At 40.8% G+C, this 26,705-nt stretch overlaps 1 protein-coding gene across 3 annotated transcripts in view; it reads left to right on the forward strand.

The window, feature by feature from the left end:
• The window catches only part of LOC142396341 (neuropilin-2-like), a 121,469-nt gene that overhangs the window by 72,950 nt on the left and 21,814 nt on the right, over positions 1 to 26,705 (forward strand). For all 3 annotated transcript variants that reach the window (XM_075478949.1, XM_075478950.1, XM_075478951.1), the window contains 4 exons: positions 13,453 to 13,527; positions 14,849 to 15,013; positions 26,013 to 26,281; positions 26,424 to 26,520. In XM_075478949.1, the coding sequence (XP_075335064.1) occupies positions 13,453 to 13,527; positions 14,849 to 15,013; positions 26,013 to 26,281; positions 26,424 to 26,520 (606 nt within the window). The remainder of the gene's footprint in view (positions 1 to 13,452; positions 13,528 to 14,848; positions 15,014 to 26,012; positions 26,282 to 26,423; positions 26,521 to 26,705) is intronic.

The raw sequence follows: 26,705 nt of genomic DNA on the forward strand, positions 1-26,705 counted from the left end.
AAATTGCAACCTTGACTCTTAATTTGATACAGATTAAAGCACAACAATACAATGTCTGTTATATTTCTAACAGTATAAGGTGGCCTAAGAGATAATTCCTTGCGCTACAACTCTGAAAGCAGTAGCAGGTTTACATATTCTGATTCATGCACAGTAACCTACAAAGAAAGGAGTTGAATATACAGTGGAAATCACACCTTTCATTTCTTTGTCATCTTTGTATTTTAATCTGCCGTTGTGTACAGCTTCTTGTCTCTGTCTTTGTGGGTGTATGTACAGTACTGTACATGTGTGTCTATGTGCATATACTTATACTATGCTCTTACTCATCCTGCACAAATTCTTGTGGCTGAAGTTAATCACGTTGCTCCATAGGAGGTTTTTGAACATGTCTGGACAGGGATTAAAATGTCTAGGTCATGGGACTTTAACTAATAGTGGCCAGCTGTGTGATACATTGTGCTCAGAGTCTATTAAGTTAGCAACATGTTGCTATTGTGTAGTAACGGATTAGCTGCAGTACATAGTGTGCTGAATTATGGTATTCATGATGAATCCATGATCAGTTATGTTGAAAATAAAAGGCTGTTTTTTCTCAACCAGCTGGGAGTTTAAGTGGTGATTTAGCACATTGTGCGTTTAGAGTGATGAATGCAGGCCATTAGTCTATATGTAACTTTACTGAGCTGTGTAAGTGCAATTCATTATAACATGCTTGTGTTGTACAGACCTTATTAGTTATGTCAAGCTATGTTTTTTCCTAGTTGCATAGTAACTTTGGAAATAAAGTAAGCCATTGTACAGATGCTGTTACATTTATTAACTCGTGCAATAATGATGTGCTGTATAAATTTAACAGCTAATGAAGTAGAGACCAAGGATACCTTGTCATTACAGCTGTGACATTTTAATGCCCTGTGCTGCATTTTAGAAAAAAAGATAAAGTCATAGTCCCCATCTGAAACGCTAACGGCATATAAATGATGTCCTCTTCACCAAAACTCTACTCTACTCTCACTTATTTTGCAATGGTCCTCTAAAAATGGTGTTGCTACAGCCAGCCTCCTTTTCTTTTCTCCATGTTCCATCAGATCTTACTTTACTCAGATTATAACATGTGAAAGGTGAAGACAAAAACTGGAAATGACCTGCTCTCAGCAGCACTCAAATTAGTTTCAATTCAGTTCATTTATACAGCGCCAAATCCCAACAAATGTCATCTCAAGGCACTTCCAATTTAAGCCAATTTGAGTCCAATTCATTGCCATCATAATCCAATTAATTAAGTAGAAAATGGATCCAATTCATTCTTACAGAGCCAATTCAAAAACAATTTCCAAGCTAAGGAAACCAACAGATTGCACTGAAACTTCTCTTCGGTCCAATCCCCCGTCCTGATTATGCATGAGGCAACTTTGGAGAGAAACGACTCCCTTTTAACAGGAAGAAACCTCTGGCAGAACCAGACTCAGGAAGGGTGGCCATCCACCTCGACCAGCTGGGGTTTGACAAGACAGAAAAGAGGGGATAACAAACACCATAACACCATTCAAAGGATACCTGTTGGAACAGGGAAACACAAGTTAATGACAACAATAATGCCAAATGTACATAATATCATATGAGGATATAAAAAAGGGGAAAAAGACAAAGTGAGGAAAGGTGTGACATAAGAGCTCCCCCAGCAGTCTAGGCCTATAGCAGCTCAACTATGGGATGTTCCAGGGTCACCTGAACCACCCCTAACTATAAGCTTTATCAAAAAGGAAAGTTTTAAGCCTAATCTTAAAGTTAGAGAGGGTGTCTGCTTCCTGAAGCCAAACTGGCAGCTGGTTCCACAGAGAGGGGCCTGATAACTGAAGGCTCTGCCTCCCAAACTGGCAGCTGGTTCCACAGAGAGGGGCCTGATAACTGAAGGCTCTGCCTCCCAAACTGGCAGCTGGTCCCACAGAGAGGGGCCTGATAACTGAAGGTTCTGCCTCCCAAACTGGCAGCTGGTTCCACAGAGAGGGGCCTGATAACTGAAGGCTCTGCCTCCCAAACTGGCAGCTGGTCCCACAGAGAGGGGCCTGATAACTGAAGGTTCTGCCTCCCAAACTGGCAGCTGGTCCCACAGAGAGGGGCCTGATAACTGAAGGTTCTGCCTCCCAAACTGGCAGCTGGTTCCACAGAGAGGGGCCTGATAACTGAAGGTTCTGCCTCCCAAACTGGCAGCTGGTTCCACAGAGAGGGGCCTGATAACTGAAGGCTCTGCCTCCCATTCTACTTTTTGAAACTGTGGGAACCACAAGTAAACCTGCAGACTGAGAGCAAAGTGCTCTTGTGGTAGGAAATGTAATGAGTTTCCTGATTGCTGCAATTACTGACCAATCAGGTCTCTGCTTGCAGTATATAAACGCTAGATGGAAGTTTACGTATCTGTCATGCTTTGAGCTCTCCTCCGGTGTTGAGTGCGCGCCCTGTTATCTGACTTCCGTTGCTTTTGTAAACCAGTGTCCGTGATGTTTTTTTAAATGAGTCGCTCTGTAATATTTGCTTATTGTGAGCATTTAATTACCCTAAGATCAGTTCATGGTGGGGTTTCCTCCTGTTCTCTTCTGGATTGTTACTGGTAGGTTTGCTCCCACCTGTCATGATCTCTAACGTATTGGTATTAAGCAGGTGCTTTGCCTCAGGTTTATACCGCAGGGAATCGGATAAGCGTCATGATGCCTGCTGTGTTGGTGTTGGGAGTCACTGCCTGATTGGTATGGATCGCCAAGAAATTGAACATTTCCAAATCAAATCATTCTCTGCCCTCACACAATGTGAGCACACTCACGCCACAGTGCCTGTCACTGCTGAGGTAACAGCATTCCGACCGGTCAGCCGTGTTACCATGAAGTTTTGTACTCTGTCTGGGTGTAACAATGAGCGATCAGGTAAAACCTGCACAAAGTCAGATAGTGGTGACAAGCTAAAATAACGAAGTCAGAAGGCTAACATGGTCAAAATAATGGTGATGAATGCATGAAGGGATCAATGAATACAGTAGGGCAAAACAGCAGCGTTCCTGTAGCCTAGATCACAGCTGCAGGTCTTAGATTAGCATAGGCTATTATGTGTATTATATGTTCAGTATAGCTCTAGTAATTAGCGTAAAATGTCAGTATCCATATTGCCTATTTATTGTTATTGTCAGAGAACTTATGTCATGTCATGTTACGGCATGTTATGTCTTGTTATGGTAGTTGCTGTACGGTGTCCTGTCCTAAGAATTTCAGTGCCCAGTCCGACTCTGTCCTGTGCATCTGACAATAAAAGACTTGACTTGACTTGACTTGAGCAGCGCAAGCAATGGTCCTGTCCCAGCTGCCAATGACCTCAGAACAGCCCCAGGATCCCTGACATGAATAAAACAGCAGATCAGAAAATGACCCGATTTGGAAATGTTCAATTTTGCGGCATTACATACATAATAAATATATAGCTAGACAGTTTTTTCCCTGAAGCGCTCAGGTCCAAAGAAAAGAACTTCGGTTTTCTCTGAATTTAGAAGTAGAAAGTTCTGAGTCATCCAGGTCTTTATGTCTTCAAGACATGCTTGTAGTCTGGAAATGTATGCCTTATAATGTTACCTAATGGAAGCATATATAGAGTGAAAAGAATTGGTCCAAGCACAGAACCCTGAGGAGCTCCATGACTTACTCTAGTGTGTGAGGAAGATTCTTCATTTACATCACTGTGAGAGTTAAAGGAATACCTGGCTCAACAGAGCTCAGACTCTTTGTCAACCTGGCTACAGTGCTCACAGTGCTCCAGACATGAGGTGGACTGTTGGCTACAACTGATAAATACAGTTCTTTATTTCTGAATGTGAGTGCATGCAGAGAGAAAAAGAGAGCCCAACGGGAAATGTAAAGAGGAGACGCAGAAATAAATGGGCTTGGAGAAATAATATCAAATACATGACAAATTAAACAGAGGTGTTAACAGAAAAAGTCAAATGAATACAGTTAAAAATCAAAGCAGAAATAACAATACAATTCACATTTCATAGACTGATTATTGCCAAAGAGATTTTTCATATTATTTTTGTAGCATTTGTTGGCATAGGTATTTCATTTATTGTGCCTTTTTTATATGTATTTTTTATTTCATCAGTTTCAGTCCTTTGTTTTACAGTTTGTCCTTTTAAACATTGTTCTTTTATACACCATTTCAACACTCCCGGTGAACAGAATGTGTAATTAAAACACATAAAGGTGACATCTTTTATATATTCTTTTTTTCCTGGTGGCAACCTTTTTTCATTTTGATTTTCAGCTGACTGCCAATGAGGGAAAAAAAGTAGGAACATTAGCAAGGTAAATATCCCCGGGCATTGTAAAATCACACTGAAACTTAAATATTAATAGAAAAGATATGACTTTCCCCTTATATGTCCAGTCAAACTGACTGCAGTTTGCTGTGTTTATTCTATCCATACACAGTATTTGTAACTGCATCTACTGCACATCATTTCAGCAGGCATTACTGAAAAGATCAACATCTTAACTGATGGAGTATTCGCTGGTCTGGCTGTCTATGTCTGCATGCCAGATGTTTGCCCCCTGGATTTAATCTGTGCATTAGAGATGATAACAGTTCATTCCCACTTCACATGAACACCACAGCAACTGCTCCTGCTCCTGTCCTATAAATACAGCCTCACAGTGAGATAAACCCACATCTTAAATTTCACTTATCCTTTGAATTGCTCTAATTCTATCTAATCTGAATGTAATAATGATACAGAAAAACACTTGATCTCACTTGTCAGAGATCAACTATTATTTTCCTAGTACTATAAATGAAAACAAAAGAAAACACATGATCTTTTTTTTTTGCTTTTGCATACGTGTGTGTTTGTTCTAGCAGTTGTGTTGAGTTCTCGAAGGAAAATGAAATATTTAGCACTGCATCAGCCTCAGTCCACTGAGCACATCTGTTTACAGATAAGTCACAAACACAAAAAAAATGCAGACATTCATTTCTAATGGGCTTCTATATATTCAGACAAACGCTCAGAGTTATCTACAGAGTAAAACAAGAAAAGGACTAACAGCAACTTTTTCACCTACATACAGGAGACCATGAGGTAACCCATATTCGAAGTGTTTTTCACCCTTTTTTAAAATTTGAACTAAGTCTCATTTTTTGTTGGAAAAGATGAGACCACGACTTATTTTTGAGCACATGAATATTAGAATTGCATTGTACAGAAATCCACTTGTGTCCAAGCGCCATGCCTTGTTGGCATGAATAAAAAACTATTCAGGCTTGGTATTTACTCATGTACTCCAAAAAACATGTACAGTAGTTTTTGGTGTTGTTTAAGATGACTTTATTTACCATTCAAATGTAAAGACAAAAAAATAGCTCTTCCATTACTGCTTTTGCTGTGTTTTCATATCATAAAATGAAGTGAAATGACCCAACAATTTCCTCACATGAGCGAGACAATCTCAAAATCCAATTCCAAATTACAGATACAGGGTTCTTCAGGGCACACAATAATGTTGTTTAGCATCTCATTATTGTGCTAAACCTTCGGTGCAAACACAGAAACAAAAGCCAGAAAATGACTGCTCATTTCCAATCATTCACGCTAGCTATGGAGGCAACATGTAATTTAGGTCTTGTAACCTCAACTATTGGATGTGAACTGAGAGCTTACAAGCTGCCAGTTTTGTTCATGTGTTCAATGACTGAGCTATCAGAACATCTGCTACACTCTCATCTCTTTCACTCTGCACCTAGTTTTTGGCAGGCAGGCAGGCACAGATGTACACACAAATACACACGCACACACACCACCTGTTTGGCACAAAGATGAGGGTTTGTTTCTCAAGTCCTTTAAAAACTACAATGTTATGGGGTAATTGAGAAAAATAACAGAGAGGAAGTGACAAACACAGACAGAGTGAAAGCTTCATGTCCAGAATCTTAAAGTAGCTTCGAGAAGCTTTGTCTTTATTCATCTGCTGCTGCTGCAGTTTCCTATGTGCATGGGTAACTTAGACACTGCAACCAAACACAACAAAACCACAATAATTTGACAAAAATGGGAACTGCAGTCTCAGTTAACTGATGCTTTTTAGTTAATATCAGTTGGGGCAGTGATAGCATTGGCTCTATGAAATTCACTGTGTCACTATAAAGCTTTGGTTATCCTACAGAAAAACAGTCACGTGAGAAACAAAGGACACCTTCTTTGGATTCAAAGGTTATACTTGACCAGACATAGTAAAAACATTTCTGGTCCATACCACGGTTAAATTTAGGCAACTGAAACACATGACAAATTACACTTGGTCATTATTAATTTGACTGAAATTAAGTCAAAATGCAGAACCGTGTGTGAAAAGCCTAATCCACCCTTACTGTGTTAATAGTAATTAAGAGGGTTATAGCAGCCAGGTTCTGCTAATCAGATGCACTTGACTGTAATTAATCGATCATCAGTAAGTGTTAGCACCTCTATAAAAGCAGAAGTTTTGGCAAACTGCTCTTGCTCATTCGGGTGTGTGTTAATACAGTGCCAAGAAGGAAAGACATCAGCAAAGATCTTCCAGAAGCAATTGTTGCTGCCATTTCCAAATTATTTTGGAGATCAAAGATTATTCAAGTTGAATAGATTTGTTGCCAATCGTCCCGGGAGTGGATGTCGTAACAAGTTCATCCCATGGCCAGACTGTGCCATGAATGCTCAGAGAAATTATTTAAAAAAAAACAAAGAGCTACATCTCAGACTCTACAGGCCTCAGTTAGCATGTTAAATGTTACAGTTGATGACAGTACAGTTAGAAAATTACTGGACAAGTGTGGCTTGTTTGGAAGGGTTGCAGGAGGAAGCCTTTTAGCAGCACTAACTTGCTACTGAAAGTGGTTCTACAAGCTATTGAATCATGTACCTCATTTTTTACCACTGCTTGTTCATTTTGGCTTGGTTTTTAGAAAAGAAAAGATTATTAAGATCATCTTTTTTTAAGCATTGCTATGAGCAGGATGTTCCTGTCAGTGCATAATACCACATACTGTATTTCCTGATTTCATTGTACTGTAGGTTGACTTTTAATGGTTATTGTGTAAAATGCAGCAGTTAATGAAAGTAAAAGACTTTCCTTTTTTCTGTCATTTTCATCTGGACAGAGTTAGACCAGGAAAACACACAAACACACACACACACACACACACACACGCACACACACACACACACACACACACACACACACACACACACACACACAACACATGCACACAAACACACTAATGGCAGCCTTGTGGGACGTACTGTTGATTTTTCTTGAACATTTTGAGGTGTTCTGCTTTTCCAAGTTTCACTCAGGTATTCTTGCCAAGTGTGTGTGCGTGTGCGTGTGTGTGTGTCAGCATTGCTGATCATTATCACATGTGAGCCATGGCTCCAGTTCAAATATATTCATGTGATCGGTGGGATGTGTCCTCAGTTACACCCATTAATATTTCTTCCCTGCTGCTCCTTCCCCTTTCTTTACACACTCCTTATCTCTCTGAGGGAATTAAAAGTAATATGATTATAAAAACTCAACAGAGGCCAATACTAACCAGCATGGAAACTATTAAAACATGTTGAAAAAAATGTATCATATTGCTCTGAAGTATACTGTAATAGGAATAAGAATCCTCACAAAATGCAGTGGTTGTAACTGTATTCGAGGTACAAGCAAAGACACAACACATGATTAGGTCCTTTAAAATATTGATTAACTTGATGTCTGATTAATGTTTCACCCAAAGCCACTTGGCAATAAATGTAGAAATGGAAAATAATGTTAGATCCAGGGCCCTAGCTCAAATTGCTGTGGTTTCTGCTGTACTCACTGTGTCTCCTGCCAAGGCCCCTGAAACAAAGCCCAACCACCCTGCAGACACACACTCACCAGCGTCATCACTTTCGCTCCTCCCCTTTATGCTCATGCATCCTCTCCCTACGCTCTTTACTTTTTTCTGCGGAGAGATCTTTCTTTTAAAAGAAATCTATCACCTGTTTGTCTCAGCCATATAAATCCAAAGCAAAATAAAGCTGTTGCCAGCAATACATGTTGCTTTCATTATTTATGAAAACTCAATCACAAAGATTTTCATGCCTCTTTAATCATTCAAATCAGAACAGAGGTGTTAAACTAGCAGCCAGCTCAAGATTGTAATTCCTGACAGTACAATGCACTGGTGTGCCATGGTGTTGAAGAATTATTTGTCCACTGCAGATGTTCGGTGCCCTGTAGCACTTCTCCTGGCCTGGGCCTGTCGTACTGCAGAGACACGAGGCCACGTTTGCAGAATATAAGAATACTTTCGTGTTAAGTGCCTGGAATTCCAGCAAACAGCCACAGGAGGATAAGCTTTTTTGAACCACATACAACAATGTTTCATTTCCTTTCAGACAGTTAAGTTGATCTATTCCTTCTCTTTCCCTGCTTGTCATATCGCACATGGAAACATTTAAGGTTGGGCTCAGGTTCATTGTGGTTGACTCTGTGTTTAAGTATGTCTGTTTGCAAAAGGGTACAAACTTTTCCAATATAAATATTTAGCTTTGGCACACCACCCCTTTACTACTTTTCCCATATATGTCTGCATCTTTTTTTCCATCAATTTCCAATTTCTTTTATCCATCTATCCATCCGCCCATCTGTCAGTCTGTCCATCTGTTCAATGCTGCTTCATACCTTGTGCAAAAATGGAATTCAGTGGTTTTCCATGATGAAACATATTATGTAAAGACTTATTTTTCATTACCCAAAATTTACTGGCAGTCCATCAGTGTTGCACTATACTTGCTGATGAAGCATAAAAAGTTAGATATAATATAAATATAATAAGTTAATGTTAACTATTAGTAAAGTAGAAAGCAGCTTCTCTTTTCCAGAGATCTCATTGATACACTTAGCTCAATGTTTCACTCTTAAACTAATTTCCTTTGTAGCTTAGTTTAAGTTGTTAGCCCATCATTGCCGCCAGTCTGTTTTGATCTTCTCAGTTGTTGTACATTGCCTGACTCTTAAGGCCACAATTACAATCACGTACCTTGTGGTACTTTGATGGCACAATGAGCTAATGAGCAATTCACTGTCAGTAGTTTCCTGACATGAAAAGCATCCTCCCTTTTAGCATGTCAGCTATATAGCTCATGGCTCTGCCTTTTAGCCACACTTTAAGCTCCATCATTGGTGGCTTTTTAACGAAAGTCACATGCTTTGTTTTATTATTAATGGGGTAGCAGTAACTCTCCAACATGTCTGCTAGACATAAAATGTTATGGTTCAGCGCAGCACTTACTATAAAAACAGATATTATTGGTAGGTTGCCGAAGAATGACCTAATTAGACATTTAACCTATAGAAAAAAAGAAATTTCCCGCTATAAATATAACATTTTATCTCCTGCTCATCTACAGAATAGGGAGTCATGATTACTGTAGCACTTCAAGCTACCCACGTAACAAACTTGCACTTTTACTTTTTAAGAATAGTCATTAGATTGGTCATTCAGTTTGCTGGGATGGTTTTCATCCAAAAAACACTCGTGTTTTCTGCCATCACTTGTCAATTGATGTCACACTTAACACTGAACAGCCCTGCTTGCTTTACATCCAGAACTGGAAATGCTCCTACAAGTTTCCAAGTTCCAAGATTCTACGTACACAAGCTGGATACTTGGAGCATTTACTGTAGCCATTCTAAAAAAAGAACTATCAGTAGAGTGCCATAAAAAGGGCTTACCTATCATGAAGAAAACACACACTTGCAGCATGTCACCAATAAGTGAGGAACAACAACACTCGCTCTTTTTCCCAGATACACACACTCACACAATATGTCAGTAGTCATTATTTAAGCTGACACAGGTAGATTTATACCCACAGCTCTTTCCATAATTGAACAGTTTTCTCTGTTTCCGTTTGGTTCCACCCAGTCAGCAGCTTTACAATGAGCCCGTGGGCCCACAACACCTTTTTCTCAGTTTAGAGAACGTGTATATGTGTGTGTGTGTGTGTGTGTGTGTGTGTGTGTGTGTGTGTGTTTGTACGAGGAAGTCATGGCAGTTTTCTGTAGATGACCCATCTATAGAGTGCCTCTTTCACTACAACAAGTAAAAGAAAAACCTCCTGCAACAGTATTATATTTTATAATAAGTAACTTATTCAAATTATTCCACTGACCTTTACAGTTGCTACATAGAGGACCTTGATGAATAGAAAGAGGATGGGGATGACAGATGATGAAGAGGATATGGAATGGAGGAAGTAAAGGAGTGAGGAGGAGAGAGAAAACAAAACTGGATCGGACAGGTGGAGGGGAGATGGAGGTAGAAACAGGAGCCTGACAAGAGTTATGTGTGGTCACTAATTGTGGGTGGAAGGTGGAAGGGGTTAGGTTCCATCCTCTATGTTTCTTGTGTTTCTCTGTCTCTCACCCCACCCCACCCCACCCCACCCCTTCATTTCCACCCAGTGTGGGCTCATTACAGCAGTAAAGGGCACCAAATTAAAACGGCTTAATGTCAGCAGCTGAGAGCATCTAGTTGTGTGTGTGTGTGTGTGTGTGTGTGTGTGTGTGTGTGTGTGTGTGTGTGTTTCCGCTTACATAACAATCCTGCATACTTTTACTGTGAGCAAACTCAATAAAATGATGCACGTCCACAATGCACAGCAGAGGACAAGATGAACCCAGACGCCGCAGAAAATTCAGAGCTATTACTAAAGGATTGCAAAGGTTAACAGTTTACTCTCTAAACAGGACACACACACACACACACACATATCCATCACCATATGAGTCATGGAAACATTTCACTGCAACTGAAGAAGATGTAAATCAACAGTGTGATCAAGTTTACTGAGCTGGTGGTTCAAATCTACATAAAACGACACTAAACAGAACTGTGGCACACTGAGCAGTGCTGAAAGTTTCAACAGAAAGAAGAAAAAGAAGAGACACAATCTCAATAAAAAGAGCTGTGGGCATGCAGAAGCATGGGGCGAGTGGATATCAAAATACCTCAGGGAGGGGTGACAGAAAGAGAGCAGCGAGAGAGAGTTCTGAAGAAGAAAACTGCAGATGTGGGAAAACAGAAACAACACTGGGCAGGATTTCACTTCTATGATATGCTACAGATTCAAGAGAAGATTGATTGTGTGTGGGAGTGAGTTAGCACTTGTGTTTATGTGTGTAGACAGATTTTTGGGGTGTTGATTGTGGTTTTGCACAGTGGAGCTGAATTTGGTCAGATTTCTTATGGCAGAGAGAGAGGATAGGCACATGTGGTGTGCCTGAGACAAAGAAACAGATGAAGGAAGGGGAGAACAAAAACATCAGATGAATGAGAGAAGTAGGAACAGGAGCAGCTTCTGAGATTAATAAGGTGAGAGGTTTGGGGTGTTTGTGCCACAGAAGCCAGAAAATCTTCTGTTCCCTGACGTCAGCGTCTTACAGGCATACACTCACTTTCTCCACTGTGTGTGTGTGTGTGTGTGTGTGTGTGTGTGTGTGTGTGTGTGTGTGTGTGTGTGTGTGTGTGTGTGTGTGTGTGTGTGTGTGTGTGTGAGAGAGAGAGAGGGAGAGAGCTGGTAAAACATTCGTGGACGTTTAAGGACTCAGTAACCAACAGAAGAAAACTGCTTATTTAGACCAGAAGGTTGTGGGGTTACAGTGACATTGCTGATGTGTTTGTATGTGTGTGCTTGTGTTTGATCTATCATACACTGGTTGCATGCTGCTGTGCTCCAAGGTCAGTTTGAGAGCAGCATTTATCATCACAGGGCACAATTTTCATGGGGTCTGAGAATCAGGAGCAAACTATTCCTGAGGGTGTATTTACATAGATGTTTGCAGGCAAAGACTTGATTTTAAAGTTGGAGATAGGGTTGGGTAAGATACGAGTAAGGTTGTGTGTCACCCAAAGGTGTGGTTTAAAAGGATTTTATTCTACGACTTTGTGTATTCATATGTGTAAAGATTGGGGAAACAGTTTTTTTTTCACCCATTTCTTTTGTAGTTGTTGACATATTTCACTAGTAATTCCATATGTGCAATATTTCTGTCTCAGGGATCATAGACTTGCAGTCTGGTTTAATTTCTATAAGGAAATGGTCCTGATAAAACTGCCCAGAGCGTTTCCAAGATGTATGCTGAGAGGCAAGACTCTCCTCTCCAAAGACTTTTGGCACACTTACTTTTGGTTGTGAGAGTTGAGGTAAGAGGCTAGGCAAAGTAAAAAAAACACTTGTTGCTGCTACCTTTTTACCTGTACTGGATTATGGAGATCTTTTATGTATGAATGCTCCTGCTAAATGTCTGTACATGGTTGACATGGTCGATCAGGCCTCTCTGAGGTTCATTACCAACTGTAAACCATTGACACACCACTGTGAGTTACACACTCGAGTTGGATGGGCTGCTCTGGCCACCCGAAGACTCAGTCATTGGTATACTTTTGTGCATTAATTGGTCTACTGCCTTCCTATATTTGTTCCCTAATTGCACAGAGAAGTGCTGGTCCTTACTCCTTCCGTTCTCCACACTACGTGTTGCTTTCTGTTCCACATGCCCAAACTGAATTGGGTAAAAAGGCTTTTGGCTGCTCTGCAGCTCTAGCATGGAATATGTTGCAGATGCAGAATGACTGGAAACTAACAGGGTTAATCTCTTTGAGTGTCTTCAAATCCAAACTGAGAACACTTGAGGCCGACTCCAGTACATGTACTTGTTTTTCATAATCTGCTTGTAAATTCAACACTTTTTGTTTTTATCTGTGTAATTTGTAACTGTGTCTTGTATTTGCTGCTGCCTATCTTGGCCAGGTCTCCCTTGAAAAGGAAGTTCTTAATCTCAATGGGATCTTCCTGGTTAAATAAAGGTTATAATAATAACTATGATAATGCAATATGCCAGTGACAGGCCCCCACAAAGAGAAGTGTACAAGCATCTGTGTGTGTGTGTCTTTGCATGCCAAGCAGTGGATGAACGGAGTGATGTGGCACAGTTCTCAGCATGCCAGCTTACTGCTTCAGCTCACTGTGTCGCTGCTTGGATTGCAACAAAGTTCATCTTTTTCCACACAGTCCTGGAACACAGCAGTGTGTAAACATTATTGTTTACCATAATGTCTACTCCTCGGCTTTGCTCAAAAACACAAATGTACTCCTGTGCATATTCAGCTGTGTCGTGAGCTGTTGTAGAGCTAATTGTGGGTATTTAAAAAGGAGAGCTTTGGTTTTGTAGTGGGATGTCCTGTGTGGCTGCTACTCTTACAGTTGGAGTGTGTTCAAAATTTGAATTTGAAACAGATATGCTCATACTAAAGCTTGACTAAATGTTAAGTATGGTGTTCTGCCATCTTATCTTATTACCTTTTATGCTAATCGCCTTTTATTTTTCCTGCTGACAGAAACCACCACTCTACCTCACACGGTGACCCCCACGTCTCCCAGAGTGGAACAGACAACCTCTGCAATGAGATCTGGTAAGCACACACACAGAAACATTTTTTAAGCACTCTTGCACACACTATTCCTCCTAATGCCGCACAAGCACACATTTATTTATTTCTGTTCGTCTCACATCTACACACGCTGATGCTCTTAAGGTCAAATTCATGATGTCACTATGCACCACAAGGCCTCTGGGCTTTGAAGTCTGTTACATTCAAGAGTCACACAGGAAGCTCCGTTCGAGGGAAAATCAGCTCTCACAGCCAGAGGATCTTGCCTCCTCACACACACAGACACGCACTGGGAATATGATTTCACAGCTATGGGTCAATTGACTGCAAGTAGCCTAACTGGAGTTTATGTGGTTCAAGCAGCATCATTTTATCATTTTATTCTCCCTTGTTTCTTTTTTCTTCTGTTATTCTCCTTTACTCCTCTTTTTGGACTTTTTTGTTGAAAAAAGTGTGTTTGCTTGCCAAACCATCGAAACACGATGGATACCTTCACCAGCCACATTGTTCAGACCTGATTAAATCCTGATTCTCTGCATGGCAGATTTGACAATTCACAATCATAACTACAAGTGTTTTGCTTCTGACTTTTAAATGAACATGACTGCCAACTGAAACGCATCCTCACCAGACACCAGACGTTTTGCACTTTTTCACACTTGTGTCACCAGCAACAGAAAAGTAATTCATGGAACCACACTGGGGATTAGATCCTGAAATTGAAGCTAGCTATGTTTGTGGATGTCATTTATCTCTAGAAGATAAAAAAACATGTGTCCAGCTGTATAGGAAAAGATTTATAAGGACAAAAAACACTAGACAGTTGGCTTTTGCTGCTCGCTGTTTGCTAGCAGTCTTTTAACTGCAAGTTTATGACAACGCGCATATATTTAAGAAAACAGCCACATATAATCTGACTGAGATATGAGCATTTTTACTGATGCCGCTTTGCCACATGTCAGATATATAAAACTGATCTAAGACCACATGTTAATGTGATACAAATTGGAATGGAAAATTGGAATTTACTTTTCGATTACTGTGTCCACAGAGTCCGAAATAAAAAAAATCAGATATTAACCACATCAACAGAAAAAGATCAGATTTGTTTCACTTTAGTGTTGTAATGTGAAGATAGTCAGTGGGTATATTTCTCAAAGTACTATGAAATAAATGTGAACCGGCCTATATGGGAGCAAAAATAAGTTTAATTGGTTAAAAATCATTACATTACATAAATGCTAAAAAAAAACATGAGTCCTTGATCAGTTTTATTTCAGTGGAAACCGATGCACTTACAGACGTATTTATTCATAATCTGTGTTTCTCTGTCCACTCCCAGCCACCACTCCATCTCTGTCAGCGATGTGTGACTTTGAGCAGAGCTTGTGCGGCTGGTCGGCTGATCCCCACTCAGGTGTGAGCTGGTCCCTGCACACAGTCAGCAGCAGTTCAACTGGACAGAGCTCACATGGAGCAAGGCAGGACCTGGCGCTGGGATCTGATAGTAAGAACATGCACAACTACTCAGGCGGAATGAGTTTGAAAATATCAACATGTCAGATATCAGCTAAAATTCAACATCACACGTAGCTTGAATACATTGTGGTATATAGGGATGGGAATTGTTAAGAATTTAGCAATTACGGTTCCATTATCGATATCACTTATCGATTCGGTTCCTTATCGGTTCTCGTATCGATTCTCATCCGGTCATATATAGTAAGACAAGGCAAGGCAAGGCAAGTTTATTTGTATAGCACAATTCAACTACTAGGCGGTTCAAAGTGCTTTACAGATACATTATTTAAATTTTAAACAAAAAAGAAAGAAATAAGAATAATAGATAAAATCAGATAAAATCAGTAGTTAAAATGTGATTAAGTTTTTAAACTTAAGCTTCAGATTTGGAGCTTTATTCAAATGCAGCTGAAAATAGGTGTGTCTTCAACCTGGACTTAAATACACTGAGTGTTTCAGCTGATCTGAGGCTTTCTGGGAGTTTGTTCCAGACATGTGGAGCATAGAAGCTGAATCCAGCTTCTCCATGTCTGGTTCTGACTCTGGGAACTGATAGAAGACCGGATCCAGATGACCTGAGGGGTCTGGAAGGTTCATACTGGGTCAGGAGGTCACTGATGTATTCTGGTCCTAGACCATTCAGAGCTTTATAGACCAGCATCAGAACTTTAAAGTCTACTCTGATGGACAGGCAGCCAGTGTAAAGACCTCAGAGCTGGACTGATGTGGTCCACTTTTTTGGTCTCAGTGAGGACTCGTGCAGCAGAGTTCTGAATAAGCTGCAGTTGTCTAACTGACTTTTTAGGTAGACCTGTAAAGATGTTGTTACAGTAGTCAAGCCTACTAAAGATGAACGCATGGACTAGTTTTTCCAGGTCCTGCTGACACATCAGATCTTTTAACCTTGATATATTCTTAAGGTGATAGTAGGCTGACTTTGTTATTGTCTTAATGTGTTTTTCCAAATGTAGGTCTGAGTCCATCACTACACCCAGATTTCTGGCCTGGTTGGTAGTTTCTAGGTGTATAGATTGAAGTTCTGTGGTGACCTGTAATAGTATAAATATAGTACAAATGGCTTTGGTTGCAGTAGCACTTTAATTTCAAGTATGCACCAACATTTTATCTATTTTTGCCTCTGTCATTTTACTTTTCCCTGCCTCGAAGAAAGGGGTAGCTACAGATATGCAGGAGCCTGCCTCTGAGCCTGCCTCACTCTTGCGGTCCTCGTCAACTAAATGTTAATATCCGATGGAAATTATTCATAAAGTATGTCGCTAACATTATTAGAATCAACAGGACCTGGAAGTTTTACGTTACAGGGCTCTCCAGTTTTGAAGAGTGATATCTCTCTCCCCGTTGGCTGGCCCGGTTGTACGGGTCGCAGGAATGGGGGTCTTTCATTAATAATATTATTATCATTAGTATTGTTGTGTCACAAGCTCCCCGCGAGTCAAAGACTTTACATTCATGCACAGTAACTGAATGCTGTGTGGTCAGATGTTTCAGCATGTTGGAGGTATTTCCCTAACCTGACTCACGTCATCTGGCTGTGTTCACCAACTACACGCGGGGGCGTTCCCTTTCCTCACACAACCATCTGAGGAGCCTGGGAGTCATATGTGTTTCGTCCGATTAGAAAATAATCAGAGCCAATCATTAATCGCTGGGTGAGACTTTGGATGAATGGGCGGCGTTATGGCCGCGTTATGGCCGCCCATTCATGCTCCAGAGGGCGGGAGTCAAGTAAGCTCTGAGCTACGTCACGGGTTGAGTCATTGGGAGTGGCTGAAGTGGCGTGTCAGTCAAGATGACGGACATATTCTTCATCCAATCACATGCACGAGTTTTAGAAAAAATAGCCCCATTTGAAATCATGTCGGTTGTGGGCTCGTCCCAGATGGTATGCGAATACCAGAGGGCGGGAGTCAGGTAAGTATTTCCCCCCTTTGATGTGATCACAGCTCTGCACGTGTTGCAACTGGCCCTAGTATTGTCATTTTTGGTGAAAAATACCCAAACTTTGGTGCGCTTCTGCCTCAACGCCATGTTGGAAACATTCTGAGCCAAAATACGAAGCGTGCACATGACGTCATCGCGCAAATGCGTCAGACATTAGCCGAACCTATAAACGGGATCGTTAGGCAGGCGAATTGACGATTACACAGAATCGAACTACTGGCAGCTCATCCCTAGTGGTATTCTAAAGGATGTCTCAACTATGCAGTTTTGACATTTATTGGACATCAAATTTCTTACATTTAATTTGATTCGAATTTTTAAAAATACCTGTAGATTAAAAGGAGTAAGTGATAGTTGCAGTTATAATTTTTCATCCATCAGATTTTCCAGCCACAGGGTTGCACCCCATTGAAAGGATTTATGGGCAGGCCTCTATTCAAACATTCAAGCTTACTAAAGACTGTGCTGATTACAAACGCCTGCATCACTGGACATTTTTTATTTGAAGTCATTTCTCATTTCTTTAAACATCTGAAAGACATCGTCATGCCGAGATGTTTGACCTTCCTCATCACAAAGCCTTCTCGAGCTAATTAAGAACAAAGCAGTTGTCCTGTGGTGGAATATTATACATACCAGTGCTGGGAGGAACCACCAGAAGCAACCATGATGCAAGGATTTCACTGAGATCTGATAGAATTGTTTGGAGTTTAGGGAAAAAAATCTAGGTTTAACAGTTTTACTTTCCTTAACTAGTTTGCTGTTTAGTTCTCTCATTTAGCTACAGTTTTTTTAACCTCTTGTTATTTTCAGACATAGTTGACAACTTTACTACCCTTCATCTCTTCTTGGAGTTTTACTTTTTCCTAACATTTGTTCTTTTTAATTTGTCTCTGTATTCTATCTTTGGAGCATCTTTGTTCACTTTAATTATTGTACTCCAACCCTCTTCTTTCAATTCAATTCAATTCAATTCATTTTTATTTATATAGCGCCAAATACAACAAATGTCATCTCAAGGTACTTAGATAATAAAGTCCAATTCAAGCCAATTGGAATTCAATTAATCGTAATCAGAATTATTCATAAAATAGTCCAATTCGTTCATATAGAGCCAATTCAAAAACAATTTCCTAGGAAACCAACAGATTGCACTGAAAACTTTTTCTTTTTCGGTCCAATCTCCCGGCCTGAGCGTGCCTATGGCGACTGTGGAGAGAAACGACTCCCTTTTAACAGGAAGAAACCTCTGGCAGAACCAGACTCAGGAAGGGTGGCCATCCGCCTCGACCAGCTGGGGTTTGAGAAGACAGAAAAGGGGGGGGGGGGGCACTGTAACACCATTAAAGGATATCTGTTGGAGCAGGGAAACACGCGTTAATGACCACAATAATGTCACATATACATAAAGAGAGTAAAGTGAGGAAAGGTGTGACAGATGAGGCCCCCCAGCAGTCTAGGCCTATAGCAGCTTAACTATGGGATGTTTCAGGATCACCTGAGCCATCCCTAACTATAAGCTTTATAAAAAAGGAAAGTTTTAAGCCTGGTCTTAAATGTGGAAAGGGTGTCTGCTTCCCGGACATTTACTGGCAGCTTATTCCACAAGAGAGGGGCCTGATAACTGAAGGCTCTGCCTCCCATTCTACTTTTAGAAACTCTGGGAACCTCAAGTAAACCTGCAGTTTGGTAACGAAGTGCTCTGTTAGGAAAATATCTTATAATGAGATCTTTAAGATATGATGGAGCTCGGTCATTAAGAGCTTTATATGTAAGGAGAAGAATCTTAAATTCTATTCTGAATTTAGCAGGGAGCCAATGAAGAGAAGCTAAAACTGGAGAAATATGATCTCTCCTGTTAGTTCTCAACAGAACTCTGGCTGCAGCATTTTGGATCAACTGAAGGCTTTTCAGAGAATATGTCGGACAGCCCAGTAATAAAGAATTACAGTAGTCCAATCTTGTTTTATATGCGAGTCAAATGATAAGTTCTGGTCAAAAATAACTCCAAGGTTCCTCACTGTAGAACTAGAAGTCAAGGAAATACCATCTAGAGTAACTATATAGCTAGACAATTTCTCCCTGAAACGCTCAGGTCCAAAGATAACGACTTCAGTTTTGTCTGAATTTAGAAGCAGACAGTTCTAAGTCATCCAGGTCTTTATGTCTTTAAGACATGCTTGTAGTCTGACCAACCTATTGGGTTCATCTGCTTTTATATATAAGTACAACTGGGTATCATCAGCATAGCAATGGAAATTTATGCCATGCTGTCTAATAATGTTACCTAATGGAAGCATGTATAAAGTGAAAAGAATCGGTCCAAGCACAGAACCCTGAGGAACTCCATGACTTACTCTGGTGTGTGAGGAAGATTCTTCATTTACAAGAACAAACTGAAATCTATCTGAACTGAAGTCAGATAAATATGACTTAAACCAGCCTAATGCAGTTCCTTTAATCTCAATAACATGTTCAAGTCTCTGTAATAAGATACTGTGATCGACCGTATCAAATGCAGCACTGAGATCCAACAGGACAAGCACAGACACAAGTCCGCTATCAGAGGCTAAGAGGAGATCATTGGTAACTTTCAGCAGTGCAGTTTCTGTGCTATGATGCACTCTGAATCCTGACTGAAACTCTTCAAACAGATTATTTCTGTGTAAATGATCACAAAGCTGAGCTGCAACTATTTTTTCAAGAACTTTAGACATAAAAGGGAGATTGGATATAGGTCTATAATGAGCTAACACTTCTGAGTCAAGAGTAGGTTTTTTAAGTAAAGGTTTTATTACAGCAACCTTAAAAGGCTGAGGTACATATCCTGTCAACAAAGACAGATTGATCAAATCCAATATGGAAGTGTCAATTAAGGGGAAAACCTCCTTGAACAGTCTGGTTGGGATTGGGTCTAAAACACAAGTTGATGGTTTAGAAGACACTATTGCTGTTGTTAGTTCAGAGAGATCAACTGGGCAGAAGCCGTCTAAATATAAATCAGGTTCTAAAGACACCTCTAAAGCTGCTGTACTTGATGATACATCACTGATAATAGTGGGAAGGACTCCATCAATCTTCTCTCTAATAGAAACAATTTTATTGATGAAGAAGCTCATGAAATCATCACTGCTGAGAGTTAAAGGAATACCTGGCTCAACAGAGCTCGGACTCTTTGTCAGACCTGCTACAGTGCTGAAAAGAAACCTGGGATTGTTCTTATTCTCTTCTATCAATGATGAATAATAAGCAGTTCTAGCTTTACGAAGGGCTTTCTTATACGTTATTAAACTATCTTTCCAGACTAATTGAGACTCTTCTAAATTAGAGGAATGCCACCGTCTCTCCAGCTTTCTTGCAGTCTGCTTTAAAGCACGCAGCTGTGAATTATACCAAGGAGCCAACCTCTTCTGACTGATTACCTTCCTTTTCAGAGGGGCAACATTGTCCAGTGCTGTACGCATTGAAACTATAGTGCTGTCAACAAGAGAGTCAAGTGCTGCTGGAGTAAAGTTTAGGTAGTCGTCCTCTTTCATATATGCACATGGCAGTGAAGAAGATGATAGAATTAATTCTTTAAATCTGGTTACAGCATCCTCTGATAGACACCTTCTATATGTAAATTTCTTCTCAGAAACTGTATAGTCAAGTAATGTAAACTCAAAGGATATCAGAAAATGGTCAGATAAGACAGGGTTATGAGGGAACACTGTTAACTGTTCACTCTCAATGCCATAAGTCAGCACAAGATCAAGGGTGTGATTAAGGCTACGGCTACACGAAAACGTTTTTCACTGTAAACGATACTTTTTCTTATCGTTTGGCTGTCGCGGCCACACGGAGCCGGCGTTCCCACTACCCCAAAACAATAGTTTTTGAGAACGGGTTCCAGAGTGGGAAGATCTGAGAACGGCCTCGTTTCGTTTCCATTGTTACAGCGAAAACGGATTCGTTTACATCTGCGTCACAGCCACATGGCTAACGCTAGTGACGTATACACATACGTCAGTGACCAGAACAAAAAGCGGCTTCCATTCAAAATCCGGAAGAAGAAGACAACACAACAAGGACAGACAGCGATCATCATGGACCCCACAACATTGATAGCAGCACTGCTGCAGACACTGCTAACTACGTTGTTGAAGGAACAACGTGAGCTTCGCGCTGGTAGAAGTAGGGGCGTACACGCATGCGCATTGCTTCTTCTATTGTTCTGGTGTAACCGGTGGGGGTGGCTTACAGCGCACCTAGAGGGGTTTCGTGTGTACTGCATCGTTTTCATCGTTTCCATGAGGACACAGAAGCTTCCCCGTGTGGTCGCAATAATTTTCGTACCCGTTTTCCAAAAAACCCTCATTTCGTTTTCGTGTAGCCGTTCCTAAGGCAGTGAGTCGGTCTGTGAACACTCTGAGAAAATCCAATAGAGTCTAATATAGAATCAAAGTTCATATTCAGGCTGTCATTTTCAACATCTACATGAATATTAAAGTCACCCACTACAATGACTTTATCTGTACTCAGCACTAACTGGGATAAAAACTCTGAGAATTCAGACAGAAACTCAGAATAAGGGCCAGGTGGACGATACACAACAACAAACACAAGAGGTTTCTGTGATTTCCACTTTGCGTGGGAAAAACTGAGAATCAGAGATTCAAAAGAGCTCAAACTAATCTTGGGTCTGGGACTGATTAGTAACCCTGATCTGAAAATAGCTGCCACTCCTCCTCCTCTGCCTGTGGTTCCAGGAACGTGAACATTTAAACAGTCAGAGGGAGTTGATTCATTAATGCTAACATGATCCTTCTGCTGCAGCCAGGTTTCTGTAAGACAAAATATATCAATATGATGATCACAAATCAACTCATTCACTAACAGAGACTTCGAAAGGAGAGATCTGATATTCAGCAAACCACATTTAATAGTTTGATGTTTTTGTTCAGTTAAAGTTTTTGTTTTAATTTTTTTTTTTTTGCACAAGAGGATTTGCTCCTTTTGTGTTAATTGATTGGGTGGATAGCAGCAGGTGGGAAGCTGCAGAGAAGTGTGTAAGACTACAACTCTGCATCCTGGTCTGAGCCCTGGGTTGTCATGTTTTAGGGTGGCAAATAAATTCGTCCATATTTCTAGAAATGAGAGCTGCTCCTTCCAAAGTGGGATGGATGCCGACGCCGTCTCTCCTCATCAGACCAGGTTTTCTCCAGAAAGATTGCCAATTATCTATGTAGCCCACGTTGTTTGCTGGACACCATCTAGACAACCAGCGATTGTAGGACGACATGCGGCTAAACATGTCATCACTGGTCAGATTTGGCAGGGGTCCAGAGAAAACTACGGAGTCCGACATTGTTTTGGCAAAATTACACACCAATGCAACATTATTTTAGTGACCTCCGATTGGCGCAACTGGGTGTCATTAACGCAGACGTGAATAACTATTTTACCATATTTACGTTTATCCTTAGCCAGCAGTTTTAAATAGGATTCTATGTCGCCCGCTCTGGCCCCTGGAATGCATTTGACTATGGCCGCTGGTGTCTCTAATGCCACGTTTCTGACTATGGAGCTGCCAATTACCAGGGTTTTGTCCTCAGCGGGTGTGTCGCTGAGTGGGGAAAATCTGTTAGAAGCGTGGACAGGTCGATGGTGAACAACGGGCTTGACTTTAGAGCTATGCCTCTTCCTGACAGTCACCCAGCCACGTTGTAATCCTGGCTGCTCAGGTTCTGCTAGGGGGAGGCTAATTGAGCTAGCTACGCTAGGTGGCTCCACACTGGCTAAAGGGACCTGGCTCGCTATCGGTTGATTTTCAACAGTGCAGATCCGAGCTTCCAATTCAGATAACCTCGCCTCCAAAACTACAAAAAGACTACATTTGTTACATGTACCATTATCACTAAAGGAGGCAGAGGAGTAACTAAACATCTGACACACGGAGCAGGTGAAAGCAGGAGATAGAGGGAGAGAACTGGTAGCCATGCTACGCTAGAGAACCAGACACACCGTTAAAAAGTGAGAATAAAGATTAAAGATCTGTAGGAGTGTGTTAGAACAGAACGGTAAGCTGTAGAGTTTAACCTTCGCAAAATTGTGTAAGTTATAGATAGAAATAAAGTGATTATCAGTAGTCCAAGCGGAGCAAGAAATTCCACAGTGCACAAGCAAGGTAACAGGAAGTGATGCAATACGTCTTACCGCAAAGCAAAGCGTCACACAATTCCACCTCTTCCACCAATTCACTTTTCTCTGCCGTTTTCCTCTTTTTTCTATACTGCACTTTATTTTCCACTAATGTCCCTTCAAAAGTCTTCTTGCTCTCATTCATTGTCATCTATTTTTTTCTTGTTCCCTTACAGCACAATGCTTCTTGCATGCCATCCTTCCTTTATAAGTCAGTCACCTCTTTTTCAACTCGTACTACTTTGTATAATTCCTGCATTTTCCCATCACTTTTCATCTCCAGCCTTCTCATTCCATCACCTTTTCTCTTCCTCACTGACCTCATCCATTTCACCCAGTGATTTTTGCCTTTTTCCACATCTGTCCATCTTTAATAAGAGAGCATGAGGATAACCAAGACTGTTTTATCAATCACACTTACGTTCCCTGTCTCACACACATACCCACTGGACTTACACACCCATAAGGTGCACTTACATAGCCCAGAGCAGTCAGATAAGTCAGATGATGGCTTCGACAGAAGTGCTGCTTTAGCCTTAGCGTTACCCGTACCCCGGAGGCTCCACACACTTGCACACCACAACTCACGGAAGGACTCTCCGCGTATTAAACACTCAAAGCGAGTAGTTTTTTTCCGCTTGCTGACACATGACCTTGGCATCCAGCAAGGTTTTGTTCGTATCTGTTGAAACCATCTAGTTTATGGCTGACCAAGCACCTCCTTCATAAACAGACTGGGCCGTGACATGAGGCAAAGCTCTATTGCACATCTCACTAGGCTGCTATGTGTGTGCGCCTGCAAACACGTTCACGCCCTTACGGGTGTGTGCGTATGACAATGTGAAATTGACTTAGCAGCGTCCCTGCCTTAGTGTTTGACAGCAACATGACATTAAGTCTTGTTCAACAGCAGCATTAGTGTGGCACCCTGTCTAGAAGCTGCCTCCATATGCAAATCAAATCTGCAGCCCTTATCATTAAGGGCCCTTTTAGGGCTTTAAAAGAGAAAAGTCGACCAAAAAGGAACTCATAAGTTATTCTTTTGATCTCAGATATGCCAACGTATGCCATGCTGAAATTCCTCTCTCTGTGGAGATTTTTATGGACATAAAAAAACACAGTATTCACTGTTGTATGTTGAATTATAACTGATAAGTAAAGGAGGGGCAAAAAGGAAGTAAACGGACAAGGTAACCGTAGTTTCTAAAAGTATTGTATGAAATTTTCTTCCTGTGATCCAAGACATGTAGATGATAGACATATCAGTTCTGTCTATGATGATAGTTTAACCCTGTGTGAAACTTCAATATACACATAGTATACAGGCACATACAGCAGCTGTACATGCACACAATGACTGACAGACCCGCAATCATAAATAAAGATACTGAAAACTGTGTAAAAATTTCACAAACACACACAGACTTACACAAATTTCCCTCCCTCCCTCCCTTCCTTCCTCCCTTCCTTCCTCCCTCCCTTCCTCCCTCCCTCAGAGCTAACTCTACATCCCAGCCTATCCCTCCCATGGAGAGTTGTTAATTAATTCCCTTCCTTTGTACGTTTGCTGAGATCAAACGCAGAACGACAGAAAAACACAGCAACTTTTCTCTAAGTGTGCTTAATGAGCAACGGTAATTTAGGTCCTCTTTTTTCCATGCCTCCAAGTGAAGAGTTGAGTAACCTAAACCCAAATGCATTATTCATTGAGAATAATGTGCTGTGAAATCTGTCAAAACTTTTTCTCGCTGTCATAGCTGACTGAGGTGACAGATGGCCTGTCTTTTGATGACACTACTGGTGTATTTGCAGCTTGAGAGCACCTCTTACTCCCCGGCCATAATGGACACAACAAAAAACAGCAGAAAACAGGAGCAAAATAATGATTAGGATTTTATTTTTCAGTGGAGAAAAGCATTATGTTTCTACATTTCCCTGTCAGCCCTGCTCATTCTTTCATCCACTCACTCCTTCCTTCCCCTCACCGCCTCGTCCTTCTGAACAAGCTTACAGCATTAGAATGATTAAGGCCAGTTAGCAGAGTTGTGTGTGTGTGTATGCAATGTATGTCATCTGTGTCCATAGCTATTAGCGGCCATTATGAAATGGCAGTCAAATTTGTGGTTGAGCAGCACGCCACAGAATGTCTTCAGTTGGAAACAACAACAACCTGCTGTCTTACTACAAAGCACTGTCTTAAATAAGAAAATAAAGTAACATTAAATCCATTTAGTGCAATGAATGCAATAGCTCATGTCAAATTTAAGATTCAAATTTAAATATTTAACATATGCAGAACAGTGATTTCACCCCCAATCTGTACGAAGGCTTAGTTTATTCACTGTAATAGTGTCTTCAAGGAGAATATCTTCTATTTTTAATTTCCTTCATGGAGAATGAATAAAGTATTTTTCTTTTCTTTTCTATTCTATTCTATTCTATTCTATTCTATGTTGTTCTATTCTTATGGAAGTGGTGTTTAGATGATGTATGTTGTTCTTTAAGGGTTCTTAAACAACAAATCAGCATCTATAATAACTCCTTGATTTAATTGAGTTACATCAACATTCAATTTCCCTCTGGGATAAATAAAGTATTTTTTAATTGAATTTGAATTGAATTGAATTGAAGGGCCCACTTGAATAATTTTTTACTTGCTGAATTTCCCTGAGTAAAGTGAAATACTTACTGTGTGATGGATCCTTTTTTGATGTGTCACACAGTCAATGCAAAGTAGTGTTGTGGTTTTATTGTTAATTGAAACTTATTGGAGTGAAATGCAATTCTTAGGTGACAATAACAACGTAAAAATATTGTAACATCTTTCTCCTCTATCCAACCAGATTTTTCAGGGAACTACCTTCATCTGGATGCAGGTAGCCACACCCAGCGCAAGAGAGCCAGGCTGCTGAGCCCTGAGGTGGGGCCAGAGCAAGGCCCACTCTGCCTTCTGTTCTACTACGAACTCCAGGGGGAGGCACAGGGGAGCCTGAGGGTCCTGCTGAGGGACAGCGACCAGGAGGAGACCCTCTTATGGGTCCTAAAAGGCGACCAGGGGCCTCACTGGAGAGAAGGTCGGACCATCCTACCCCAAAGCCCCAAAGAGTATCAGGTAAACAACCGATGGGCAACATTCATTTACTTCTCTGTGCCGGATTGCTCTCAAATGCACAAAATCCATCACTGTGTGCTCTAGATAAAGGAGCTAACAAATAAGCTAAATGTAATGGTTACTTTCTCCCTTTATCATATAGGTGGTGTTTGAGGGGTTCTTTGATCACCCTACAAGAGGCCACATCAGAATAGACAACATCCACATGAGCAACAGCATTGAGCTGGAGCAGTGTGCACGTAAGTCCCATAATGTGTCTGTTCACCTTTTAGCACATTTATTTCTATGCTGTTCTCACACCAGACCGTCTGTTGTGTGTTTGCTCAAGAGGCCTGATAAAAGAAAGTAAAGGGGTAATAACTACTAAAATGTTGTATTTACACGCAGACACATCAAAAAAAGAAAGAATATACTGCATACAGAA

Source organism: Odontesthes bonariensis, chromosome 12 (genome assembly GCF_027942865.1).
Source record: "Odontesthes bonariensis isolate fOdoBon6 chromosome 12, fOdoBon6.hap1, whole genome shotgun sequence".
Lineage (NCBI taxonomy): Eukaryota > Metazoa > Chordata > Actinopteri > Atheriniformes > Atherinopsidae > Odontesthes > Odontesthes bonariensis.